At 42.2% G+C, this 23,157-nt stretch overlaps 1 protein-coding gene across 1 annotated transcript in view; it reads left to right on the forward strand.

Annotated features, from left to right (window-relative positions):
• LOC135082419 (cholesterol transporter ABCA5-like) overlaps window positions 1–23,157 on the forward strand; it is a 39,686-nt gene that overhangs the window by 13,834 nt on the left and 2,695 nt on the right. Inside the window, exons 13-34 of the mRNA XM_063977214.1 lie at window positions 91–321; window positions 781–895; window positions 1,541–1,690; window positions 2,166–2,333; window positions 2,929–3,004; window positions 3,386–3,562; window positions 4,392–4,564; window positions 5,488–5,583; window positions 7,109–7,265; window positions 8,156–8,510; window positions 11,269–11,455; window positions 11,886–12,002; window positions 12,396–12,615; window positions 13,131–13,218; window positions 13,822–13,990; window positions 15,391–15,543; window positions 17,731–17,946; window positions 19,258–19,418; window positions 19,955–20,162; window positions 21,350–21,441; window positions 21,515–21,602; window positions 22,115–22,196. Of these exons, the coding sequence (XP_063833284.1) occupies window positions 91–321; window positions 781–895; window positions 1,541–1,690; window positions 2,166–2,333; window positions 2,929–3,004; window positions 3,386–3,562; window positions 4,392–4,564; window positions 5,488–5,583; window positions 7,109–7,265; window positions 8,156–8,510; window positions 11,269–11,455; window positions 11,886–12,002; window positions 12,396–12,615; window positions 13,131–13,218; window positions 13,822–13,990; window positions 15,391–15,543; window positions 17,731–17,946; window positions 19,258–19,418; window positions 19,955–20,162; window positions 21,350–21,441; window positions 21,515–21,602; window positions 22,115–22,196 (3,479 nt within the window). The remainder of the gene's footprint in view (window positions 1–90; window positions 322–780; window positions 896–1,540; window positions 1,691–2,165; window positions 2,334–2,928; window positions 3,005–3,385; window positions 3,563–4,391; window positions 4,565–5,487; window positions 5,584–7,108; window positions 7,266–8,155; window positions 8,511–11,268; window positions 11,456–11,885; window positions 12,003–12,395; window positions 12,616–13,130; window positions 13,219–13,821; window positions 13,991–15,390; window positions 15,544–17,730; window positions 17,947–19,257; window positions 19,419–19,954; window positions 20,163–21,349; window positions 21,442–21,514; window positions 21,603–22,114; window positions 22,197–23,157) is intronic.

The following is a 23,157-nucleotide window of genomic DNA, read 5'->3' on the forward strand; positions in this document are numbered from 1 at the left end:
AAACTAGACTATTCAGTGTGAAAACATTGGCCTTATTAGCCTTAATTTCCAGTACCCTTTAGAACTTCCAAGTTACACCATCTCTTACAGGGAACTCCAAGACAAAGAAGCCATCCGGATAGTGGGTCTCCAGAAAAGCTTCCGGCACTGCCGAAGACCAGAGATCAAGGCCATAGATGGCATCGACCTGAGCATCTATGAGGGACAGATCACGGCTGTGCTGGGTCACAACGGCGCGGGCAAGTCCACGCTGTTCAATATCCTGACTGGACTGACGGCACCCACTAATGGGACGGCGTATGTTTATGGGCTGGATGTTAGGTGAGTTGAGAATTTGGATATTTGTAATGTTTCAGCCGGATTATGGAGGGGAATGGTAGTTCTGGATTACCAGTGGAGGGAAGAGCCAGATGAACGTTGCTGTAGACAGTAAATAGCAAAGCCAATGATGTGACTAAAAGGGCGCCGAAAAACAATATTCCTCAAACAATCTCACCATGAAAACGACAAGCCCAAACCTTGGAGATTTTGATGTTTTTAATTTTTTGGGTCTAGTGCAATAATGAAGTCCATTGCTCGTCACAGTTTCTTCCGAGCATAAAAACTTTAAACTTCACTCCATTTGTTGTATACGTTTTCTTTTTGTGACTGCATCGCATCTTCTATTTCCTCTAAAGCAACTCATGAACTTTTCAAACTTGACATCACCTTTTTTGATTCTTCCTTTATTGAAACCCTGTATATGAAGTGTGATTTAGAAGAATATTTGTATTATTTTAGGGATCCAAACGACATGCACGAGATCCGGCAGATGATAGGCGTGTGCCCGCAGCAGGACGTTCTCTTCGACCTACTGTCAGTCAAGGAACACCTCCAATTCTTCTCAGCAGTCAAAGTTAGTAAGAAGTTTTCCTCTCGTTCTCTCATCTTTCTTTAATATTGTACTTCTTAACGTACTTAGTATTAGAGACAAGATCACAAGAGATGATATGAGAAGAAAAGACTCCATTCGTTCGTTTCAGCCAAAGGACCACTGCTGGAAAAAGGCCTTCCCCAAGGATATCCATAACGACCGGTCTTGCGCTCTACGCATCCAGCTTCTTCCAGCGACCTTCACCAGATCGTCAAACCAAAGACTTACAGTATAGGATCTTCTTCATGATTTCAACAGGTTTCCGTATTTAGCACCAGTTGGAGCAATAACCTAACAAGCGAACAATTTTGTCAAGTGAAAAATCTCTTTTTAGCATAAGATCTAATTCCATCACCGGGGAACCAGACGCAGGTTAGCGTACCATCCCTACATTGTCGACATTCCACCAGTTCGCACTTAGCGTCTTGATAACTCTTTTATAATGCGAACAGTTAGGGACTGGAACACTATAATCCGGGCCTTTTCAAGGCGATAGTGAATAGGCACTTACAGGACAGATATGTACCATCTTAGACTGCATCTCACTTAACACCAGGGCGCGATTGCGGTCAAATACCATGTCTTACATTTAAAAAAAGATGAGTTTCAAGACCTTTCAAATTATAGGGAATCCCAAGAAAAAGGCGTCCAGATGAAATCCACAAGGCACTATCTGACGTCGGCCTGCTGGACCAGGCAGGAGTGTTCGCCAAGCATCTCTCCGGCGGACAGAAGAGGAAGCTTAGTATAGCCATCGCTTTCATTGGGGACCCAAAGGTATAAATTACTATCTTCACTAAAATCTTTCAATATTGAAAATCCATAAGTATGTAGGTAGACGTCACCATGTAGCATCGGTTTAATTTATGTTCATGAAGTGATGCCATTCTTTCTCACTCTTTTGAAGTTAAATGACTAGATTGCTAAAGTTGTCATAGAGAGTTACTTATTACATCAAATGCTACATGGTAATAATTTTGAACTGGTGATACGTACGTACAAATAAAGCATCGATGGAATAAAGTATCGCACAACTGAATTACCGGCACAACGTGTTCGATATGATAAAAATCGAACTATCAACTTTCGACCCATACAATCTGATGTTGAGGAATTGGTAGGTACATGATTCCTCAACATCAGAAGGAAGTTTAAAATTCCTTCCAATGCTAACTATAACGATTCGTGTGTCATCTGACCCTCATTAATTTTCTTATCTTGGCGATTTTATACCTGACACATTTTCTTCCAGATAATAATCCTGGACGAACCAACGGCAGGAGTAGACCCAGTATCCAGAAGACAGACGTGGCGCATCCTGCAGCGAGCAAAGAGAGGAAAAGTGCTGCTTCTGACCACGCACTTTATGGACGAAGCCGATATACTGGGGGATCGGAAGGCAGTCATCAGTAAGGGAAGGGTAAGGAACTATCGAATGTTACTCTTTGGCCACAGTACAAACATTTGTGTTCATGAACATATTTGTTTGTATTGGACTGGGTGTTTTCTATGTATAATAAGTATGTATTTACAAAAAAAAAGTATTTTTAAGTATGTTTATATCCGTTGTCTAGTACCCATAGTACAAGCTTTGCTTAGTTTGGGACTAGAAGCGCAGTGTTAAATGTCCAAGGATATTTATTTATTATTTATTTATGATTGGAGAGGGTCGTCTTCCTGCAGTGGAGTCTAATGAAGATGATGGTGACGATAAGAATGAAGAGATTATCAGTAGGCATCACCTTTTATTTATTGGACTAACCTTATTCAATGGCTGCCTTTGAACTGGAAAATTATGGATCCTGCAGTTTGTGCTGTAGATGGATGATATCTTGGAGCTAGAATATTATATAGACCTTATTCAAAATGTGCTGAGAAATGTCTAGATGTCAAACATCTCAGACAAAACTAAGAATTATCGAGACCAGCTTTGAATTTTAATAAGCATGTCATTTTGTATAGTGTTTAAAGATAGTGTTATTAAAACTGTACCTATGATAATCTTTCTTTTTCAGGTGCGGTGTGCGGGCACATCGCTATTTTTGAAGAATAAGTTTGGCATTGGATACCATTTAACGCTAGTATTAGACGGTAAGAGCTACTTCCTTTTACCTAATATCAAATTCGCTACATGTTGGGCGCCAATAAATATTTTCAGTATAAGTGTTTTTGCAATAGAGCAAACTAACTAGAACAAAACGACCATCAAGTTGATAATTTTATTCTAGATCTGTTATAGTCTTAGATAAATAGAATAAAAATCCCATTTTCCACCATGTTGGGTGCCAACTTTCTGTAATGTAATAAAAGAAACTATTTGTTTATTTATGTAGTTTTCTGATTTAATATCATCAGCAATTTCCTAAATATATCACACACTTTCTGTTTATAATAGACATTATTCTGCACCACGTTGGGCGCCAAAATTTAACTATCCATTTATTTAACATTTTATCATTGTTTATTGTCCAGGTGCATGTAGAGAGCACCAAATCACTCGCCTGGTGCGAGGTCACGTGCCCCGAGCAGAAAAAGCTAGAAGGCATGGGCGGGAGTTGTCTTACATTCTGCCACATTACGCTGTACACCTGTTCCCTCCATTGTTCCATGCTATTGAGCATGAGATTAAGGAGAAGACTAATCGGCTTGGTGAGTGATTTATGATTTCCTTTTACTAGTTAGTTGCTGGTTAAACTGATGGATCTCTTAATAATTCATCTGAATCACGCATTTTTACTAAGGCAAGTTTCTGTAATATAAGAAAGTTTTTAATGCTATTTAGGATGTAAAGTTACCACTTACCTGTCCTCCAAATAATTCACTATCTTTTGCGCCCGTATCCACAAACGATGCTTGCTTAAGTGAAGCTGCAAATCGAAAGCACAGCGTTGAATAGAGCTCTGCGATTGGTTCGTGTGTCACCCTGTGAGTCCACGCCCACTGTGAGACCTCATAGTAATGTTTGTGAATACGGGCAATAGACTTCTCTTTAAAATTTTAAGACAAAATTTGGAACACCAGCGGGGTTACTCTGAAAAACCTTTATCCGTAGTTTCGAATTTGCTATCCCTCTCACGCAAAGCGAGATGCCAGCATGAGAAACGGTGACAGATAAAGCCGAAACTACGTAAACAGCATTTCTAGTAGCCCTTCAGAAGTGGCATATGTAGACCCTTGACAGTTTTACAAAAATATAGACCCAACACATTGAACTGTCCCACCCGTTACATTGTAGCGGGGCGCCACCCGTTCCGATTTATGTTGGAAAAACGATGGTAGCGCCCCCTGTCAATGTAACGGGTGGGACAGTTTAGTGTGGGTCATCTTTAAAGAATTTGGAAGTAAAAAGTAACATTAGATCTCATTGCCTAAAAATTATGCTTCAGGTATTTATATTTATATATTTATAACCCTCCAGCAGTGGATTGTAAAGGGCTGTTGATGATGATTTAATGCTATTGTGTTATTATTATTAAAGGTATAACCAGCTACGGCGTTTCAATGACAACCCTGGAAGAAGTATTCCTAAGTCTAGAAGGAGAGAACGCAGAAGAAACAGAAACGGTGGAAGGCGTGTCTTCAGTGAAGCTGGTGAGAGCGCGGGCGCTCTCCAGGAGTCTGTCTCTGCAGAGCAAGACCTTGAGCTATCAGGTGAGGGTCTTTTATAATGCAAGAATGATCGATGAAGTATCACTCAGTAAGAGATTAATGCCTGTTTTCACCATCAATCCCCAATTTTTAAGTTACCTCTATGAAAACAAAATTCCTGTTATGTGTTCAAAAATTAGGCATTGTTGGTGAAAACGGGCATTATGCCCATTGTCACCATCAATGTCTAATTTTTGAGTGCCCCTATGGAAAAAAAATCCTATTATGTGTTACCATAGGGGTCACTTAAAAATTAGGGAGTGATGGTGAAAACGGGCATAACACCTGTATTCACAAACCGCGCTTGCTTAAGTGAAGCAGCAACATCACTCTGCCACTCAAGTATCGTCTATGAAATTTTTGGGACCCTGTGCGTTCACGCGCACTTTGACACCTCTAATGTTTGTGAATACAGGTGTAAGCTTGATATAGCATCTGATTTTAAGGTTCTACCTACTGAGCAGTTCCACTGAGTGTTACAGTCAAAAGTATTTTGAAGAATAGAGAAATGTCACATGAACTGATAATATTTCAATCAAATCTGGCAAACTTGCTAATAGAATTAACTTACTAATGGTTCATCGCCATAAACCAAAGAAGAAGAAGAACTTACTTAATGAAATTTATGAAGATGTCACGTAGTGGAATTGCTCTGCCAAAATTAAAAGTATTGGAAATAATAATGGTCTCAATTTATACTCAAATTGCTTACATTAGCCGCTGCCATTTTCCATAAGTATTTTTCACAATGGCTAATATTTGCTTCCCAATTTAATAAGCATTAACAATTACTAATATTTATCCATATTAATTTATTGATTAAATATTTACCCATATCATAGCACCTTTAATACCTTCATGTACAATAACCTGCACAGTTCTAACGTTCAGCTTGTGGTCTTCCGTGAACACAGAATATTTTCCAGGAGCTGAACGACAAGGAACAGAAAACGACGTCACTGCCCACACCACCGGCTTCCCATGCTCTGCATTCCACAACGCATGGGGTGGAGCACGTCAAGGTACAGGTTGGTCATCATCGTTGAACCCTCAGATTCTAGAATTCCCTTTATCCAGAAGCAGAAGGCCACGCCGCTGCTTACGTCACTTGCCAGTCACGCAATTCACTTTACTACTCAGGTTCGTCATCATCGTTGAACCCTCAGATTCTAGAATTCCCTTTATCCAGAAGCAGAAGGTCACGCCGCTGCTTATGTCACGTGCCAGTCATGCAATTCACTCCACTACTCAGGTTCGTTATATCTTCTTTGAATCCTCAGATTCTAGAATTCCATTAGAAACCCTTGTGGGGAGCCCTTTATCCAGGAGCAGAAGACGACGTCGCTTGCTATACATGTGTTGCATTCCACTACACATGGAGTGGAGCACGTCAAGGTACAGGTTCGTCATCATCGTTGAAACCTCAGATTCTAGATTTCCATTAGAAATCCTAGGGGGAGCCCTTTATCCAGGAACTGAACGACAAGGAGCAGAAGGCCACCTCACATGGGGTGGACCATGTCAAGATACAGGTTCGTCATCATCGTTAAACCCTCAGATTATAGAATTCCCTTTATCCAGAAGCAAAAGGCCTCGCCGCTGGTTACGTCACTTGCCAATCACGCAATTCACTTTACTACTCAGGTTCGTCATCATCTTTGAATCCTCAGATTTTAGAATTCCATTAGAAATCTTTGGAGTAGCCCTTTATCCAGGATCAGAAGACGACTTCGCTCGCTAGTCATGTGTTGCATTCCACAACATACAGGTTCGTCATCATCGTTGAACCCTCAGATTCTAGAATTCCATTAGAAGTCTTAGGGGAGCCCTTTATCCAGGAACTGAACTATAAGGAGCAGACGGCCACCTCACATGGGGTGGACCATGTCAAGGTACAGGTTCGTCATCATCGTTGAACCCTCAGATTCTAGAATTCCCTTTATCCAGAAGCAGAACGGCCACGCCGCTGCTTACGTCACGGGCCAGTCATGCAATTCACTCCACTACTCAGGTTCGTCATCATCTTTGAATTCTAGAATTCCATTAGAAACCCTTGGAGCCCCTTATCCAGGAGCAGAAGACGACTTCGCTTGCTATACATGTGGGGTGGAGCACGTCAAGATATAGGTAGGTCACTATAATTGCATCCTCAGATTATAATATATTAAAATTGTAATAACTCGCGTACACACAACACACGCTGCAATACGTTTGGGCACATTGAACGGCTGGGACGTGTTGTTGTTGCGCTCCCGCGCTGCTCCCGGTCGATACGGGGCGAGGAGAGCGGGCGGCAGGGATCGCCGGCTCTCGGCACGTGTCAGCGGTCGTTGGCCTCAGTCGGCTTCTTTGCTAAACTATGTATATTAATTACTACACCGCAAGTGTGTAAATGATGTGGGGTGATTTAAGCGTTCTTGCGTTTTACTCAAAAAGTATCAGAAAAAATCACGCAACCTCCGCTCTTATTGACTGCTTATGAAGATCGAAATACATAAAATGTAATATAATTCGAAAAAGATAAAACCAAAATCTTTATTTCCTCAGGTGACCCCCGAAGCGCCAGTATCAGTGGACGCTCTAGGAGAACTGGTCAAAACAAATCCGTCATGTTGGCGAACATTCTGTGCGCTGGTCTACATCAGGACCGTCCGGATGATACGGGACCCCTACAAGCTGTATGTTATGATCTTCATGCCTATAAGTAAGTTTAATATTTTGTTGAATAACACCACGTTGGGCGCCAATATTTTGTTTACGCCTAAAACTAATTACTTAAATAATTATATTGTTGGCACTGTCTGCTAAGCACCCTTCTATGCCGACACCACGTTGGGCGCCAACAATTTTTAAACCATCATAGACTAATATAATTAACTTTAAAAAAAAAATAAAACCGACTTCAAATGCGTGAACACAAAAAAAGACTAAAAATTAAAAAAAAAAAGTTCTACCCTGGGGGGAGAAATATTTTTTTCAAATTCGCATGAAACCACCCTTTTGATAATACCTATTCAACAAAAAAAATAATCGTTCAAATTGGTTCATAATCGGCGGAGATATTGCGTATAAAAAAGTTCATCCCCAATTTTCCACCCTTGGGGGTGAAATATTTTCTTCAAATTCGCATGAAACCACCCTTTTGATAATACCTATTCAACAAAAAATGAATCGTTCAAATTGATTTATAATCGGCGGAGATATTGCGTATAAAAAAGTTCATCCCCAATTTTCCACCCTTGGGGGTTGTTTTTTCTATTATTAAATTTAAATGGGACCACCCTTGAGGTATTACCTATACGCCGAAAAAAGATTTGTTCAAATCGGTTCATAATTGGCGGAGTTATCGCGTAACAAACATAGAAAAAAAACATACGGGTCGAATTGAGAACCTCCTCCTTTTTTTAAGTCGGTTGAAAATAGACTATTGATAGTGCTGTTGGCTGGCTATAATAAATTTATTGTAGTTATTGGTCAGTTGACCTTAAAAAGAGTGGTTATTATGTAAATAACCAAATCGTCTTTGTCGTAGACACTGTTTTCAAAGATCATAAAAAGTATAAATTATTTATTTACCTATTCTTTTTATTCCAGTATCCTGCGCTCTCGGTCTCTACATGAAGTCAAGACAGATTGTATTTTTTCGGATGCAGCCGCTCAAATTGGATCCCAACGCCTATTTCAACAAGACCCCAATTGCAATATTCAGTGAAACGAACGACTTCAAAGAAGTATCCGACTTGAGGGATTCCCTCGAAATGCTTGGAGCTCATCCGATCATCGACTTTGATGGAAATTTCTCGAGTCTTCTAGATATGGAGAACTTTGGAGCATTCAATCTGAAAGGAAGCTTGGTGCCAGGTTTTGGGAAAGCAATGGCCTACTACAATAGCACGTATACGCACAGTCTGCCTATCATTATCAATTTGTTGGACAATAGTATTTATAGGTAAGTGATTCTGATACATAACTCCGTAGAACTAGATTGGTATTTTGTGGTTGTATTGTGCCTATTGTGTCCCAATGAGGGCTATCGTTTTTATACTTAACAGTTGGCACCCCTGGCGATTGACAGGACCTTACTCTACAGTGGCGCCATCTTGATGAGTGCAAATACGATAGTCCTCACCACTTTAGCGCTCACCAGTTGGCGCCACTGTCTTCGCTACTAGCAAGTGACAGGACCTTACTCTACAGTGGCGCTAACTGGTGAGCGCTAAAACGATAGCCCTCATTGAGAACAATCTGAATAATTCAATGACTTTTAAAATAATGGTACTTGGTAGCTAATTATTGTAGCCATCCTAAAAGCCCTGTTAAGGTCATAGCAGATTTATCAACTCGGAAAGGGATCAAAACCGTATCGTCTTTCGCAAGCTGTCATCGCCTTTCGCGTGCTGTTAACTGCGAGGCGAGGCGTTTACGTTACGGAGCGGTGAACTTCACCGCAGTATGGAGTTTCATACAAAGAATACTGACCGCCTCAAGTTGATACGGTTACGATCCCTTTCCGGGTTGAATAAGTGTGCTACAACCAAACTGTGGAATGGACTTTCGTCTGCGGTGTTTCCGGAACGGATGGGTCATTCTACGAAGAGGCCGTTTTTTTGTTCAGGTGAAATTACTTGTAAAATAATTTGTCTTCGTTTAGTTATGAACTTCTATAAGCAAAAGTGTACTTAGTAGCTTCAAAAAATATGTGAAAAAACATAAAAGACATTTGTTTTATTAAATTTTTTCTGCCGACAGTATGTGACATATCACGCTCTGTCGACTGTTATGAACACGGCTTTTCATGTTTGCATACCTGCAAAAAAAAACCCGTTCATTAAAATCGGGTAATAAGTCGTGATTAGGAAATCAGACATACTCAAGACTATATCTATTAAATATCAATAAATTTCGATCTGAAAATAAGAAATTACCGACGATTCTACAACTGTTATAAGATTTTTGACACACCTGTCGACTGTTGAAGTTTCTACCAAAAGATGAAGAAAATTTAATGGTGGGAACATTAATTTATATTTTATGACAACACCTCAACCCACTTGTTATTGTACAGAGACATTTTTTTCTGCAAAGAGAGTATTGCACCAGTAAATTATATTTTAAGAGTGGTTCTACATCATCTCAAAGTTGAAATGTCACTTCTAAAAGACATATAATTAAAATATGTTACTTATTAGAGATGTTTTTATCACATGCCCTTGTTCAAATGTGGGATTATTTACTGTGCCCAGATTATTTACAATCTGACCTCAAAATTAAAGCCACAATTTACAAATTACTTGAAATTGTCATTTCTGTCTATGTCACACTTGTCTATAGTTTTGTCGACAGAAATGATATATTGATGCTTTTATTATGGTTTTCAATTCCTGACTCAAACAGAAGGGTGTTTTATTGTGTGCGTGATATGTAGGTATCTGTCTGTTACATCATGGCAGTTACCATTATCCGTGTTTCCGTCTAAATTATTAAAGAATTTTAAAATAGCGCTATCAGACAAAAACATGATTATTTAACTTTTTTCTGTCAGTTATGCATATTATTACGGCTTTCGGGCTCGATATTTGGCCAATTCTATCAAGAACGTTTCGTTCTCCTCTGAAAATTATTCAATAATAATATTATTATGATTGTTAGTAATGAGCAATTGCAAATGCAATTACTTTTTATAACATGAAACATTAGTGATGCCAAAATAAAAAACAGTAGTTTGTGATTTCTTTTGTGCTATATTATTACATTTTTATAAATTTTATTACAAAATCGGTAGAACGAAACGCATTTGTTGTGATCGCTTTGTTAATATTGCCATGCATAAAGTATTGCATGCAACATTTTTTTTTATTTATATAAAACATTTCTGAGACTCAGTTTGAAGAATTTGACAATCTTCCTAATTCGGAAAAACAAAAGCGCATTCGTTTAATGTCATCGTCTAGTGATGAGGCTATGTTTTGATTCGTCGACAGAAATGATTTATTTTCTGACGACATTTTTTCTTATTTTTTTAATTTTAAACTTTTGATTACCTTGAATTATTTGAGACTGAGAACTAGTTTTTAACGTTAATTGCTATATATTACGAGTTGATTTTGTTTTAATTTTTATAATTCTTAAGACCTACAACACAAAGTGTCACATTTGTCGACTTTAAGGTCACTTCTGTCTATCTCATTATTTTAAAATTGTTCATTTTAAAATTTAATAATTAAGTTTGATCTCTGTCGTTATTTTTTATAAGATTCTTTATGTTAGACAAATATTGTTGATACCATAAATAATAAAAAAAGTGGATTTTACTTTTTTTTTCTTGTCACCTACCCTATCGTAGAATGACCCGGATACGACCTGCAAGCTTTCAAGAGGAGAGCGTATCTTTACCTTAAAGGCCGGCAACGCACCTGTAACGCCCCTGGGTCTGCGGGTGTCTATGGGCGACGGTAATCACTTACCATCAGGTGATCCGTCTGCTCGTTTGCCTCCTGTCACATAAAAAAAAACGTCCTTTTTTCAAAAACTCAAATTTTACATACTCGTACTTACTTAAGTACTGCATTAGTAATTTTTAAATTTTAGTTTTTAAGTAATTTTAAGTTAATTTATTATTATAAAATTATTGTTTATTCCCTTAAGTACTGTCATTTAGCATAGTCTTTGAAGAAAACCACCACCTAATCTCTATGCCCCATTTCCAGGGTTTTAATGTCCGCCTCAGGTCTCCTCGAAAGCTTCAAGCCGATCGAGGTGCTGGCCCACCCGTTCCAACAGACGGAACAGCAGGAAGAGTTCAACGTGGGCAACGTGGTGTGCGCCATCTTTATGGGCATGATCTTCGCTCTGGTGCCGGTTACGTTGGCTGTGGATATCGTTTATGATAGGGAGGTGAGTTCAGTAGACTATCCTTTAGGATAACTCTTTTGTTTCGTTTTCGTTACTCCCAAACTGCCCAAAGCGTTTTATATTGCTGATTTTCCCGTTAATCCTTCCAGCTAAACTTAATATACCGCTTTGTTAGGAGTGCGTTCACCACATTATGCAGTACACAGGAGTGAAACTAGCGTTCTTGCTAAATTCTCGAATCGATAATCAGATTCAACTATTTTTCTATTGTCGCTCAACCATTGGACTGACGAAGATAACTGGCTGCAGCTGGATGAAAAAAGCAGGAGTGTGCTTTGTAGCGCTCTTTTGGGGGAAAGCGTTCAACAGTGGACCAACATTTGACTGAAAAAGATCTAGACAATGTCTATCTCATAGGAAAAGTAATAGTACCTATGTGAAGACAATGTATAAAAATCTACTTTCTTTTCAGATAAAAGCCAAGAATCAGTTGCGGGTGAACGGGCTATCGATGAGCATGTACTTTCTCACTTACTTCACGATCCTGATCTTTATCATGATCATCACAAGCGCAGGAGTACTAGTTCTAGTAAGTTCACATACATGCAAAATTAACTCAAAACTCATATCCAGTCAAAACCACTTTAAAATGCGAAAATCAAGCGAAAGTGGTATTGACCGATGCTCATAGTTAAGACCACTTTTGACTGATTTTTACAGTCAAAACTATTATTGAGTATGGACTTTAGCCAAAATTTAATATTCATGACCCTTTTAGATCATATTAATGTGTTTGCTCTATTATTAATTAGTTACCTATTGTAAAGCTAAATAAGACAGTGTCTACTGCTAATGGCACATGAAACGAAAAGCTGGCAAAGAATGCCTACTGGCATCATGTCTACCATTTGTACCTACAATTTCGCATGCAATAAAATTTCCACTAATCGTGGTTAGTTCACATTATCTTTCCTTCAACCAGGTGATCCTCAACGACATCCCGAGCCTAACCAACGGCTCCGCCATCATGATGCTGTGCTTCCTACTTATTCTCTACAGCCCGTCGGCCATCTTGTTCAACACATGTCTCTCGTACGTGTTCGACAAGATGGACTCCGCTCAGAGCATCATGCCGAACATTACCACGTGGGTCGGCGTCATACCGTTTATACTGGTCGCTGTTATGGATACTTTTAAATGGGGTAAGTTTGTTAGGTTTTAAAGCCTGGTCCGTGAGCACGTAGAATTTTGTCCAATGACCCCAAGCTACCCATACTTATCGCTCGGGCGTAATTATGTTGCTGTCGCGCTCGCACACTCACTGCGGGCGCCCGTCGCACAGTCGCGACAGCAATATAATTCCGCGCGAGCGATAAGGATGGGTAGCTTGGGGTCATTGGACAAAATTCTACGTGCTCACGGACCAGGCTTTAGATTGTTCCACCCACGAAGAGCGCCCCACTAATGTTTGGTCGAGGGAAGCGGGGGTGCGGGTATTTTGATCCGAGCAATCCAAGCGGCATTATTGTAGTGTGCGTGTGCACTCATGGATAATTTAGCGTGTACCGATAACACTCTAACATTAAAGGAAGAGTGGTGGGGCGCGTCTTCGTTCGAACGATTTATAGTCAGTTATTTAAGGACTAGTAAATGTTACTGTCTCATGAATACCAATAAAAAGACATTTATGTTTTAATGACTTTTACTCTTGTTACAGGTAGCGATATAGCGTTCTATCTTCATTTAGTGTTTAGTTTCTTGGATGTTATGTACATACCTTATGCAATCATCTATTACGTTGATAGGTAAGTGTATTTTATCTTATTTGGAAAATTATTATTCTTCTAATAGAGTATTCCATCTTATTCTATCTACCTCAAAATAGTGATATTAAATAAAAATCCAGTGCATTAAAATGTGTGATCAAATCAACACCATTGGCATTATATTGCTGAACCACAACACTAATGATATTATTTGGTTGTAAATAAACATAAAGACCATTAACAAGTAAACCTTCGTCTCTGAATGATCTACCTAGACTATAAAAAGATTCTTAACTATTGATTCATTGTATCCTTAAAGCTTTTTACAAAATTTTACAATTTAATCTTTAAACGGCACTAATCCCACCTCTCTTTCCCAACACTGCAACTTCTGTATAGCCAGGATCTTCAGCTTCACCGCCAATAAAAACCCAACCAGTGAAGTTTATAAAGTTTGTTGCGGGAGAAAGTTAAACTGTCCAATGACACTATGACAGTTTAACTGCGGATCCAATGGCCCGCAATGAAATTGTAGGTTTAAAGCTTAACTGAGTCAGGACCTGATCTACATAATTATATTCAGATGAAGACTACTAGGTATTCTTTCTATTTTACTATTCTAAAATTATTAACTACCCCTAGAGTATACCTGACGTGCAACCTACGTGGGTTATGTACCACGCCAGCGCTGTCCAGCTACTTCACAGCAGAAGTGTGGGTGCTGATAGCAGCCATGCTGTTCCACGTACCGGTCAGCGGTGCTGTGCTGCTAGCGGCTGACCGGTGGAAGTCAGGCGGCAGGCTGTGTAAGGTACGTGTCAAGTAACAGTCTTTTATAATGCGAACAGCTAGGGACTGACTCCGTAAACGAACTAAAGTCGCTGACATAGCCCAACGGATTAGCAAGCTGAAGTGGCAATGGGCAGGGCACATAGTACGCAGAGCTGACGGCCAATGGGGCAGCAAGGTTCTGGAGTGGAGGCCGCGTACCGGAAAACGCAGCGTGGGACGTCCACCCACAAGGTGGGCCGACGACATCTTAAGGTAGCAGGAAGGCGCTGGACGCAGGCCGCTACCAACCGGGCAACATGGAAAGCATTGGGGGAGGCCTATGTTCAGCAGTGGACGTCCTATGGCTGAGATGATGATGATGAGCTAGGGACTGGAATTCGCTGCCTGCTGCTGTCTCTCCTGAACACTATAATCCGGGCCTTTTCAAGGCGAGAGTGAATAAAAACTTACAGGGCAGATATGTACCTACCATCCTAGACTGCATCTTACTTAACACCAGGTACGATTGCAGTCGAATGTCTTGTCCTGCATAAAAAAACAGTAGGAATCTTTGCTGTGTACCACGTTGTGGTCAGCTACTTCTCGGGTGAAGTGTGGGTGCTGATAGCAGCCATGCTGTTCCACATACCGGTCAGCGGTGCTGTACTGCTGGCTGCTGACCGGTGGAAGTCAGGAGGCAGGCTGTGTAAGGTAAGCTATCCGGTACTGATAGAAGAAGAATGGCAACAGAAGACTCATTTACATTTTATAAAGATTTCCTTTTTGGATGTTACAATTATGTTTCACGTTGAGCTAGACAGTAGTGTTGCCAATAAAGTGAGAATTTCAACGAAAAAATAAAAAAAATAGTAACTAGTAATAGGCTAGTTGCCTAAAACATAAGTTTTAGTCACACTTATTATTTCTATTTGTCGATCAAACCAGTAATTACGAAGTTATAATGCATTGAAGTTCCGCGTGACGTCACAAAGTGCTATACTTTTAAGCATCCCTTAACGTCACCGGCCTCTTTTTAAAACTTTGACGTGCTTTATCTCTTTTAATTGTCATTAGTTTGAAAAAGTGAAAAATACGTGTCGAATATTTTTTGATAAGTGAACCGTCGGATTAATTCAGACTCTTGATTTTATACCCAGGAAAATCCCTATTGATAAACTAGTTAATTGATATAATGCTTTTTATCTGCCAGAACACAGTAAGAATAAGACTAAACTGTTAACTGTAAGGCCCTTTTCACATGTTCCGGTTGCTGGCTAACCGGCGCCGGGTACCCGGTGGTGAAGTGTATGGGCATGCCGGATTAATTACGCCGGAACATGTGAAAGCTACGTGCCATGCCCATACACTTCACCACCGGATACCCGGCGCCGGTTAGCCGGCAACCGGGACGTGTGAAAAGGGCCTAACTGTTGTCCTCAGCGCAAACGCAGCAGCAGCGAGAGCCCGGTAGACCTGGAAACAGACATGGGCGGCTGCGAGGCGGGCGAGGACGAGGACGTGCGCCGCGAGCGCCGGCGCGTGGCCGCCGTCATGCAGCAGCCCACCGCCAACGCGCCGGTCCTTGTTGTGCATGTGAGTGGCGTGATGCCGTCTAAAGCCCGGTCCGTGAGCACGTAGAATTTTGTCCAATGACCCCTAGCTACCCATCCTTATCGCTCGCGCGTAATTATATTGCTGTCGCGACTGTGCGACGGGCGCCTGCAGTGAGTGTGCGAACGCGATAGCAACATAATTACGCGCGAGCGATAAGGATGAGTAGCTTGGGGTCATTGGACAAAATTCTACGTGCTCACGGACCAGACTATAGATAAACAAACGCAGCAGTAGTGCGCCGCGAGCGCCGGCGCGTGGCCGCCGTCATGCAGCAGCCGAGTGCCAACGCGCCCGTGCTTGTTGTGCATGTGAGTGGATAGCGATGTCGTCTAGATAAATTAAATGATCACTGATTTTACCAAGTCCTTTGTATTTATGTATTTGATTGTAAACTGATGAAGGGGTATTGGTGAAGCCAAAAGGGATATCGTTGAATTCATATTTATGCAACAAACTATTTAAACAATTGGGTCATGCAGCAGTGCAGCCCACCGCCAACGCGCCGGTGCTTGTTGTGCATGTGAGTGGATAGCGATGTCGTCTAGATCAGCGGTTCCCGAATGGTGGTCCGGCCTTTCCGCGGAACCCCAGGGTTTCCTCGGAAAGGCCGCAAGGGTTCCGTAAAAAATATTATCCCACGTTTCGTGACCGACGATGTTCCTTCGCACCGACTTGTTTACGCACAAGGGAGGGATAGGGCGTGCGGGCGGAGTAGTACGGGGGTTCCGCTAGGAAAAGTATAATCAATTAGGGTTCCTTGGCAAAAAAAAAATGGAAAACCCGGGTCTAGATAAACAAACAAACGCAGCAGTAGTGCGCCGCGAGCGCCGGCGCGTGGCCGCCGTCATGCAGCAGCCCAGCTTGTTGTGCATGTGAGTGGATAGTGATGTCGTCTAGATAAACAAACGCAGCAGTAGCGAGAGCCCGGGGGACCTGGAGACAGACACGGGCGGCTGCCGTCATGCAGCAGCCGAGCGCCAACGCGCCGGTCCTTGTTGTGCATGTGAGTGGATAGCGATGTCGTCTAGATAAACAAACGCAGCAGTAGTGCGCCGCGAGCGCCGGCGCGTGGCCGCCGTCATTCAGCAGCCGAGCGCCAACGCGCCCGTGCTTGTTGTGCATGTGAGTGGATAGTGATGTCGTCTAAAGCCCGGTCCGTGAACACGTAGAATTTGGTCCAATAACCCCTAGCTACCCATCCTTATCGCTCGCGCGTAATTATATTGCTGTCGCGACTGTGCGACGGGCGCCCGCAGTGAGTGTGCGAGCGCGATAGCAACATAATTACGCGCGAGCGATAAGGATGGGTAGCTTGGGGTCATTGGACAAAATTCTACGTGCTCACGGACCACACTATAGATAAACAAACGCAGCAGTAGTGCGCCGCGAGCGCCGGCGCGTGGCCGCCGTCATGCAGCAGCCTAGCGCCAACGCGCCGGTGCTTGTTGTGCATGTGAGTTGACTATAATAAATCATAGAAAATTTCAGACTCTCATTATTATGAATGTCGTCTAGATCAGCGGTTCCCGAAAGGTGGTCCGCGGAACCCTGGGGTTCCGTGGATAGGCCGCAAGGGTTCCGTAAAAAATATTATCCCACGTTTCGTGACCGACGTTGTTCGCGCGCACCGACTTGTTTACGCACAAGGGAGGGGCAGGGCGTGCGGGCGGAGTAGTACGGGGGTTCCGCTAGGAAAAGTATAATAAATTAGGGTTCCTTGGCAAAAAAAATTGGGAAACCCTGGTCTAGATAAATAGTAGCACACGATGACACGACACAAGCTGAGATGGGGATCTTTTTGCTACTGCAACACCTCCTGGATAATTTTGCCGATGGCCTTCTTTTGACCTTATTATAATGACCTTATTATATTATTATCTTATGACTGATGATACTGTGATGTTGACTGTGTCAGCAAAATAAACGTTTTGGTTATACTATTATGTGAAAAAATCCATAAATCGACAATAAACGAAATAGCTTATAGTGCATGTAAACGCATGATGATATCGTCTAGATAAGTTAATACAGGAAAATGTTTCCCACAATCTTCAACTAATTAAATTCTAAGTAAACATAGTATAGGGGTGTTAGTGAAGCCATAAGGCGTTTTATTGCATATTTTAAGCTACAAATTATTTAGTAAACACGTTTGTTATTCCGTAGAATCTGCGCAAAGAGTACAAAGTCCGCGGCACGGGCACCAGCTGCTGCGGTGGCGGTGGCGATGAGCCTCGCGCCAGGGCTCGGCGGGCAGGCCTGGCTCGCTTGAGTCTGGCTGTACACGGGGGCGAAGTCTTCGGCCTGCTGGGACACAACGGCGCGGGGAAGACCACCACTATGAAGATCATCACGGCTGAGGAGCGGCCCACTTGCGGCACTGTGAGTTTTGTTTTTGTTGAGTGGGTATTCTAATTGATAATTCAATGGAGTCTTAAGGTCATAACAGACTTATCAACTCCGAAAGTTACCTTATCGCTTTATGCGAGCTGTCATCGCCTTTTGCGCGGGCGAGGTGTGCGTTGCAGTATGGAGTTTCTTATAAAAAATATTGACCACCTCAAGTTGATACGGTTACGATCTCTTTCCGGGTTGATGAAGAATGTTCACTAATTTTGTTTTTTAGCTTTCTGTATTCTCTGTTAAAAATAAAAAATACACGTGAAAGAATTATTTCGATACGTTAATTAGTTTCCAAGATATTGAATTTTAAAAGTGCGGGCGGCGGCCGGCCCGCCATTTTATGCGCGTGACGTCATATTACAACGACTGGCTCATATTTGTATGGGTGGAATCTTGCAAACTGAATTAAGACCCACTTCCAGGCAACCGATTAAGCTGAAATTTCGCAAACACATGTGATTTGGATGACCATGCAATATTATGATGACATGGAGCTGATCTGATGATGGAGCTGGAAGGTGGCCATAGGAACTCTATAATAAAACGACTTAAATGCATCGAGTTTGGGCTCGTTCGTTTTGTATTGATGAGTATTTTAATTCTATATAGTAATCGGGGTCTAATGATGGAGCTGGAAGGTAATTCGCAATAAAACGATACAATCGCATCAAGTTTGGGTTTGGTTCAATTTTAATTTCTGTGATGGGTCTGGGTGTTAATATGTATAATAAGTTTGTATTTACAAAAAAAAATTATTTAAGTATGTTTATATCCGTTTTCTAGTGAGCGGACGCTGTGAATGTACGTCACACGGGGTCACGTGACCGTCGGCGGGACTCAATATTTAAGCGAACTTTGAATGCCTATAAAATCATAACTACTGGGTATTTTTGAATGAAATAAAAACTAATGTATTTGTAAATGTAAAAGCTTAACTGTAACATAGGTTTCAAGTGATTTTGCATACCTAGTAACATTCTCAATTAGTGTACTACGTCTTTTAGTATTACTGAGACTGGTATCGTACTATTGTGAATATCGCCGCTATTTTATAGTTTGTCATGAAATGCTGCATCTATTAGGTAGTGCAGTATCTATTGGGGGGCGATATTAAATATATTCTACATCTTGTGGGCTTAGGCCCAGCTTATTTTAACTCCCAAAGAAAAAATGGGTGCTATCAGTTTGATCGCTACGATGACAGACACATGTCTGACTTTGTACCTCTCTATTTAAGATGCGTCTTCCCTCTTCATTTGGCTCGCTTTAAATACGATTGTCTCCTTGCAGGTGATGCTAGGCGGCGAGAGCATCGACAGCCCGCAGGCGTCGACGTTCCAGATGCTAGGCTACTGTCCGCAGCACGACGCGCTGTGGAAGAACGTCACCATTCGCGAGCACATCGAGTGCTACGCCGCTATCCGAGGCGTCAGCAAGAGCGACACGCCCAGGTAAGCCATGCCATGCCATACCCAGATCTGATATCGGTAGCCTAGAGGCATCTACGTCCTAGATGTTAGGCTACTGTCAACAGCACGACGCGCTTTGGAAGAACGTCACCATCCGCGAGCACATGGAGCGTTACGCCGCTATCCGAGGTAAGCCAGGTAAGCCATGCCATGCCCAGCCAGGAAGAAGTACCTACAAATTCCCACAATTCGTTTTTTTATCACTGTCATTTCATACACTGCAGGAACACGACCCTATCCAATATGATAGATTACAGTCTTACAAAATTCCACGACAAAGTTTTCTTGATGCAATTTAGTTCTTCGATAATTTCAGCTCTATGAAAAACGTATTGTAAGTAAAGTAGACAGGCTATGATAGATTGAAACGACTGTATTGTAATATGACCACCCTTTGTACGACGAAACAGTGCTACCTAGTAAAGCACAAAAAACAGTGCAGGTGATTAACTTGATATAAGCTACTTAAAAAAATTGCGGAATTTAGTCATTGTCAACTAAAACAAATCCAATTGCAGGATAGTGGACGCGTACCTAAACGGCTTGCAAATAATGGAGCACGCGAGCAAGAACGCGGACGAATGCTCGGGCGGCACGCGCCGCAAGCTGTCGTTCGCGCTCGCCATGGTGGGCACGCCGCGCGTCGTGCTGCTCGACGAGCCGTCCACAGGCATGGACCCGCGCAGCAAGCGGTTCCTGTGGGACACCATCCTGGCCAGCTTCCAGGTAACCCTACTGCCCAGGGTATAGAGGTGATAGTTGCTCATCAGTCGTTAGACGAGCCTTCGCCCTACTTGGACCCATGCAGCAAAATAATGTGCACCTTATCGCCTAAAGCATAGAAGCGATAGTCGCTCAGCAGTCGCTCGACAGTATCCACCGGCATGGACCCGCGCAGCAAGCGGTTCCTGTGGGACACCATCCTGGCCAGCTTCCAGGTAAAGTACAAGCAAATCTGCACTATAATATCTAGACCATAGAGGTGGCAGTCGCTTGTCAGCGCGACAGGGCTGGCCTGAGCCCACTCAGCAAGGAAATTAGCACCTTTGCGCCCACAGCAAAGAGGTAACAGTCGCTTGGCAGTCGCTCCATGAGCCTTCAATGGATATGGACCCGCGCAGCAAGCGGTTCCTGTGGGACACCATCCTGGACAGCTTCCAGATACCTTAGCTCCTACAAAATAGAGACGAAACTGGCTTGGCAACGCTTCGACTGGCATGGATGCAGCAAGCGAATGTAAACCTTAGCGCCCACAGCATCGAGGTGGCAGTTGCTTGGCAGTCCCTCAAAGAGCCTCCAGAGGCATAGACTTACGCAGCAACCGGTTCCTGTGGGACACCATCCTGGCCAGCTTCCAGGTACCTTAGCAATACTTTGCACCCACAGAACAAAGGTTTTTTTTATGTGACAGGAGGCAAACGAACAAACGGATCACCTGATGGTAAGGAATTAACGTCGCCCATAGACAACCGCAGTCCCAGGGGCGTTACAGGTGCGTTGCCAGCCTTTAAGGTGACAATCGGTCGGCAAAGCTCGACGAGCATTGACTCTCGCAGTAGTGCTCACAGTATAGAGAAGACAGTGGCTTGGCAGCGGCTCCATGAGCCACCACAGGCGTGGAACCGGGCAGCATGCTAATGTGCACCTTAGGACCACAGCATAGACATTATATTATGCTGTGGTCATAGAGCAGTCGCTCGACAACCTGTGGCACACCATCCCTAGCTAGCTCCCAGGCTTTTTTTTGTCGTGGAGGAATTGCTTTGCGTACCGTCACCACTGCCGGGTGATAGGGTTGGTGTGTGGGACTCCCGGCGCTCTGAAAAGAATATGCACACTACTACCCACAACCTACAGCCAAAGTTCGAATTTAACATTCGTCACTCATCATTTACCTAATTTTCTTCTTTCAGGGTAAGAAAGGTGCTATTCTGACGACACATTCCATGGAAGAGGCTGATGCTTTATGTTCTAGAGTTGGGATTATGGTTAAAGGTGGTCTTAGGTAAGGAACCCTTCCAAACACTTATTTAATGATAATTACTAGGAAAATCCTAAATTGGGTTTTTGGTTTTTAGATGTATTGGTTCGACACAACACTTGAAGAATTTGTATGGCGCTGGCTACACGTTAGAAATGAAGATCGGGCAGAGTAATCAGAAAGTGGTATGACATTTGTAAATTATAAATCCTAACACTAACTCTGATAACACACCATTGTGGAAATCATTGAGGGAGGCCTATGTTCAGCAGTAGACGTCCTATGGCTGAAATGATGATGATGATGATCATGAATACTTCTTGAACCAAAAATTTATTTCAAAAAAATGTTTACTACTATTTTTTTTTTCTACACGCAAATATCTTGTTAAGGACGAAGCACACTTATCAACCCGGAAACGGATCGTAACCGTATCACTCGAGGCGTTCAATATTCTTTGTATGAAACTCAGCACACGTTTATCCGCACCGTAACGTAAACGCCTCGCCTCGCGGTTAACAGCAAAGTGAAAGGCGATACAGTGTTGAGCCCTTTCCGGGTTGATAAGTGTGCTATGACCTTATTCGGAATTTTGTTACATTTATAATACACTCTTCTTTACTTCTTACTCTTTATCGTATATCGTAGTAAAGATACTGTGATAATAATTATTAAAATAATGAAATTATTTGTACAGATGATGGAGCCCGAGCTATCGATGTCTCCGTCGCCGCTCCGGTCGACAGAGAATTCTCCCTCGTTAGGGGAAGCTGATGAGGGTAAGAATAACTTACTTATAATACAATTTTAGGCCCGGTTTCCACCAAGGCAGAGCAGAGCGGAGATGAGAGGAGATGTGCGGTCAAGCTGGCTAGCTATTTCCACCAAAACGGAGCGGAGAGGAGAGGGATGTGTGAAGCTTCAACCACACTAACGCGTGCAGATCGCCATCGCCGGCGCGATTAAAGGCCAATGACAGGTTGCGCGACCCATGACAGTTCACTATGACTGTCATTTCCCTATGATCGCGCCGTGGTCGCATCGGCGATGGCGATCTAATAGATGTCCCACGCTGAACTGTACCACCAAACTCAATGACAGGGGGGCGCTACCATCGTTCAACTATATGGTTTCTAAAATCTGATTGGTTATTCACAACACTTCCCTGCTCCGCTCCGTCTTGGTGGAAACCGGGCCATAATTTCATTGTTATTTCTTTATTATGTTAAATATCGCACTATTATCCTATTGAAATTAATAAATAATAATAATAATAAATATCCTTGGACATTTTACACTACGCTTCTAGTCCCAAACTAAGCAAAGCTTGTACTATGGGTACTAGACAACGGATATAAACATACTTAAATACTTTTTTTTTTGTAAATAAGATTGTAATAACATAAATTCTTTTGTCAACTATGCACGTTATTTTATCACTACTTCACTTAGCAAAGATAAAATAACATTGCTAGTGACACAGATATTTACCTAATGAACAACGAACCAGATGTCAACCATGTGTACCTCATTATACTATTGATGATGTACTATCGGCCACAGCGTTAACTAACCATTGCCGGTCATATCATATCGTTCAATCGCAAAGAACATTTGATGAGAGCGAGAACAAAAGCGGAAATGGATTGAACACTGTGGCCTAACATACCTACTTACGCCCGATTCCCATATTCAATCCTTGTCCAAATCCGGATTACAACTGTCAAATTGAATTCAGTT

Source organism: Ostrinia nubilalis, chromosome 21 (assembly GCF_963855985.1).
Source record: "Ostrinia nubilalis chromosome 21, ilOstNubi1.1, whole genome shotgun sequence".
Lineage (NCBI taxonomy): Eukaryota > Metazoa > Arthropoda > Insecta > Lepidoptera > Crambidae > Ostrinia > Ostrinia nubilalis.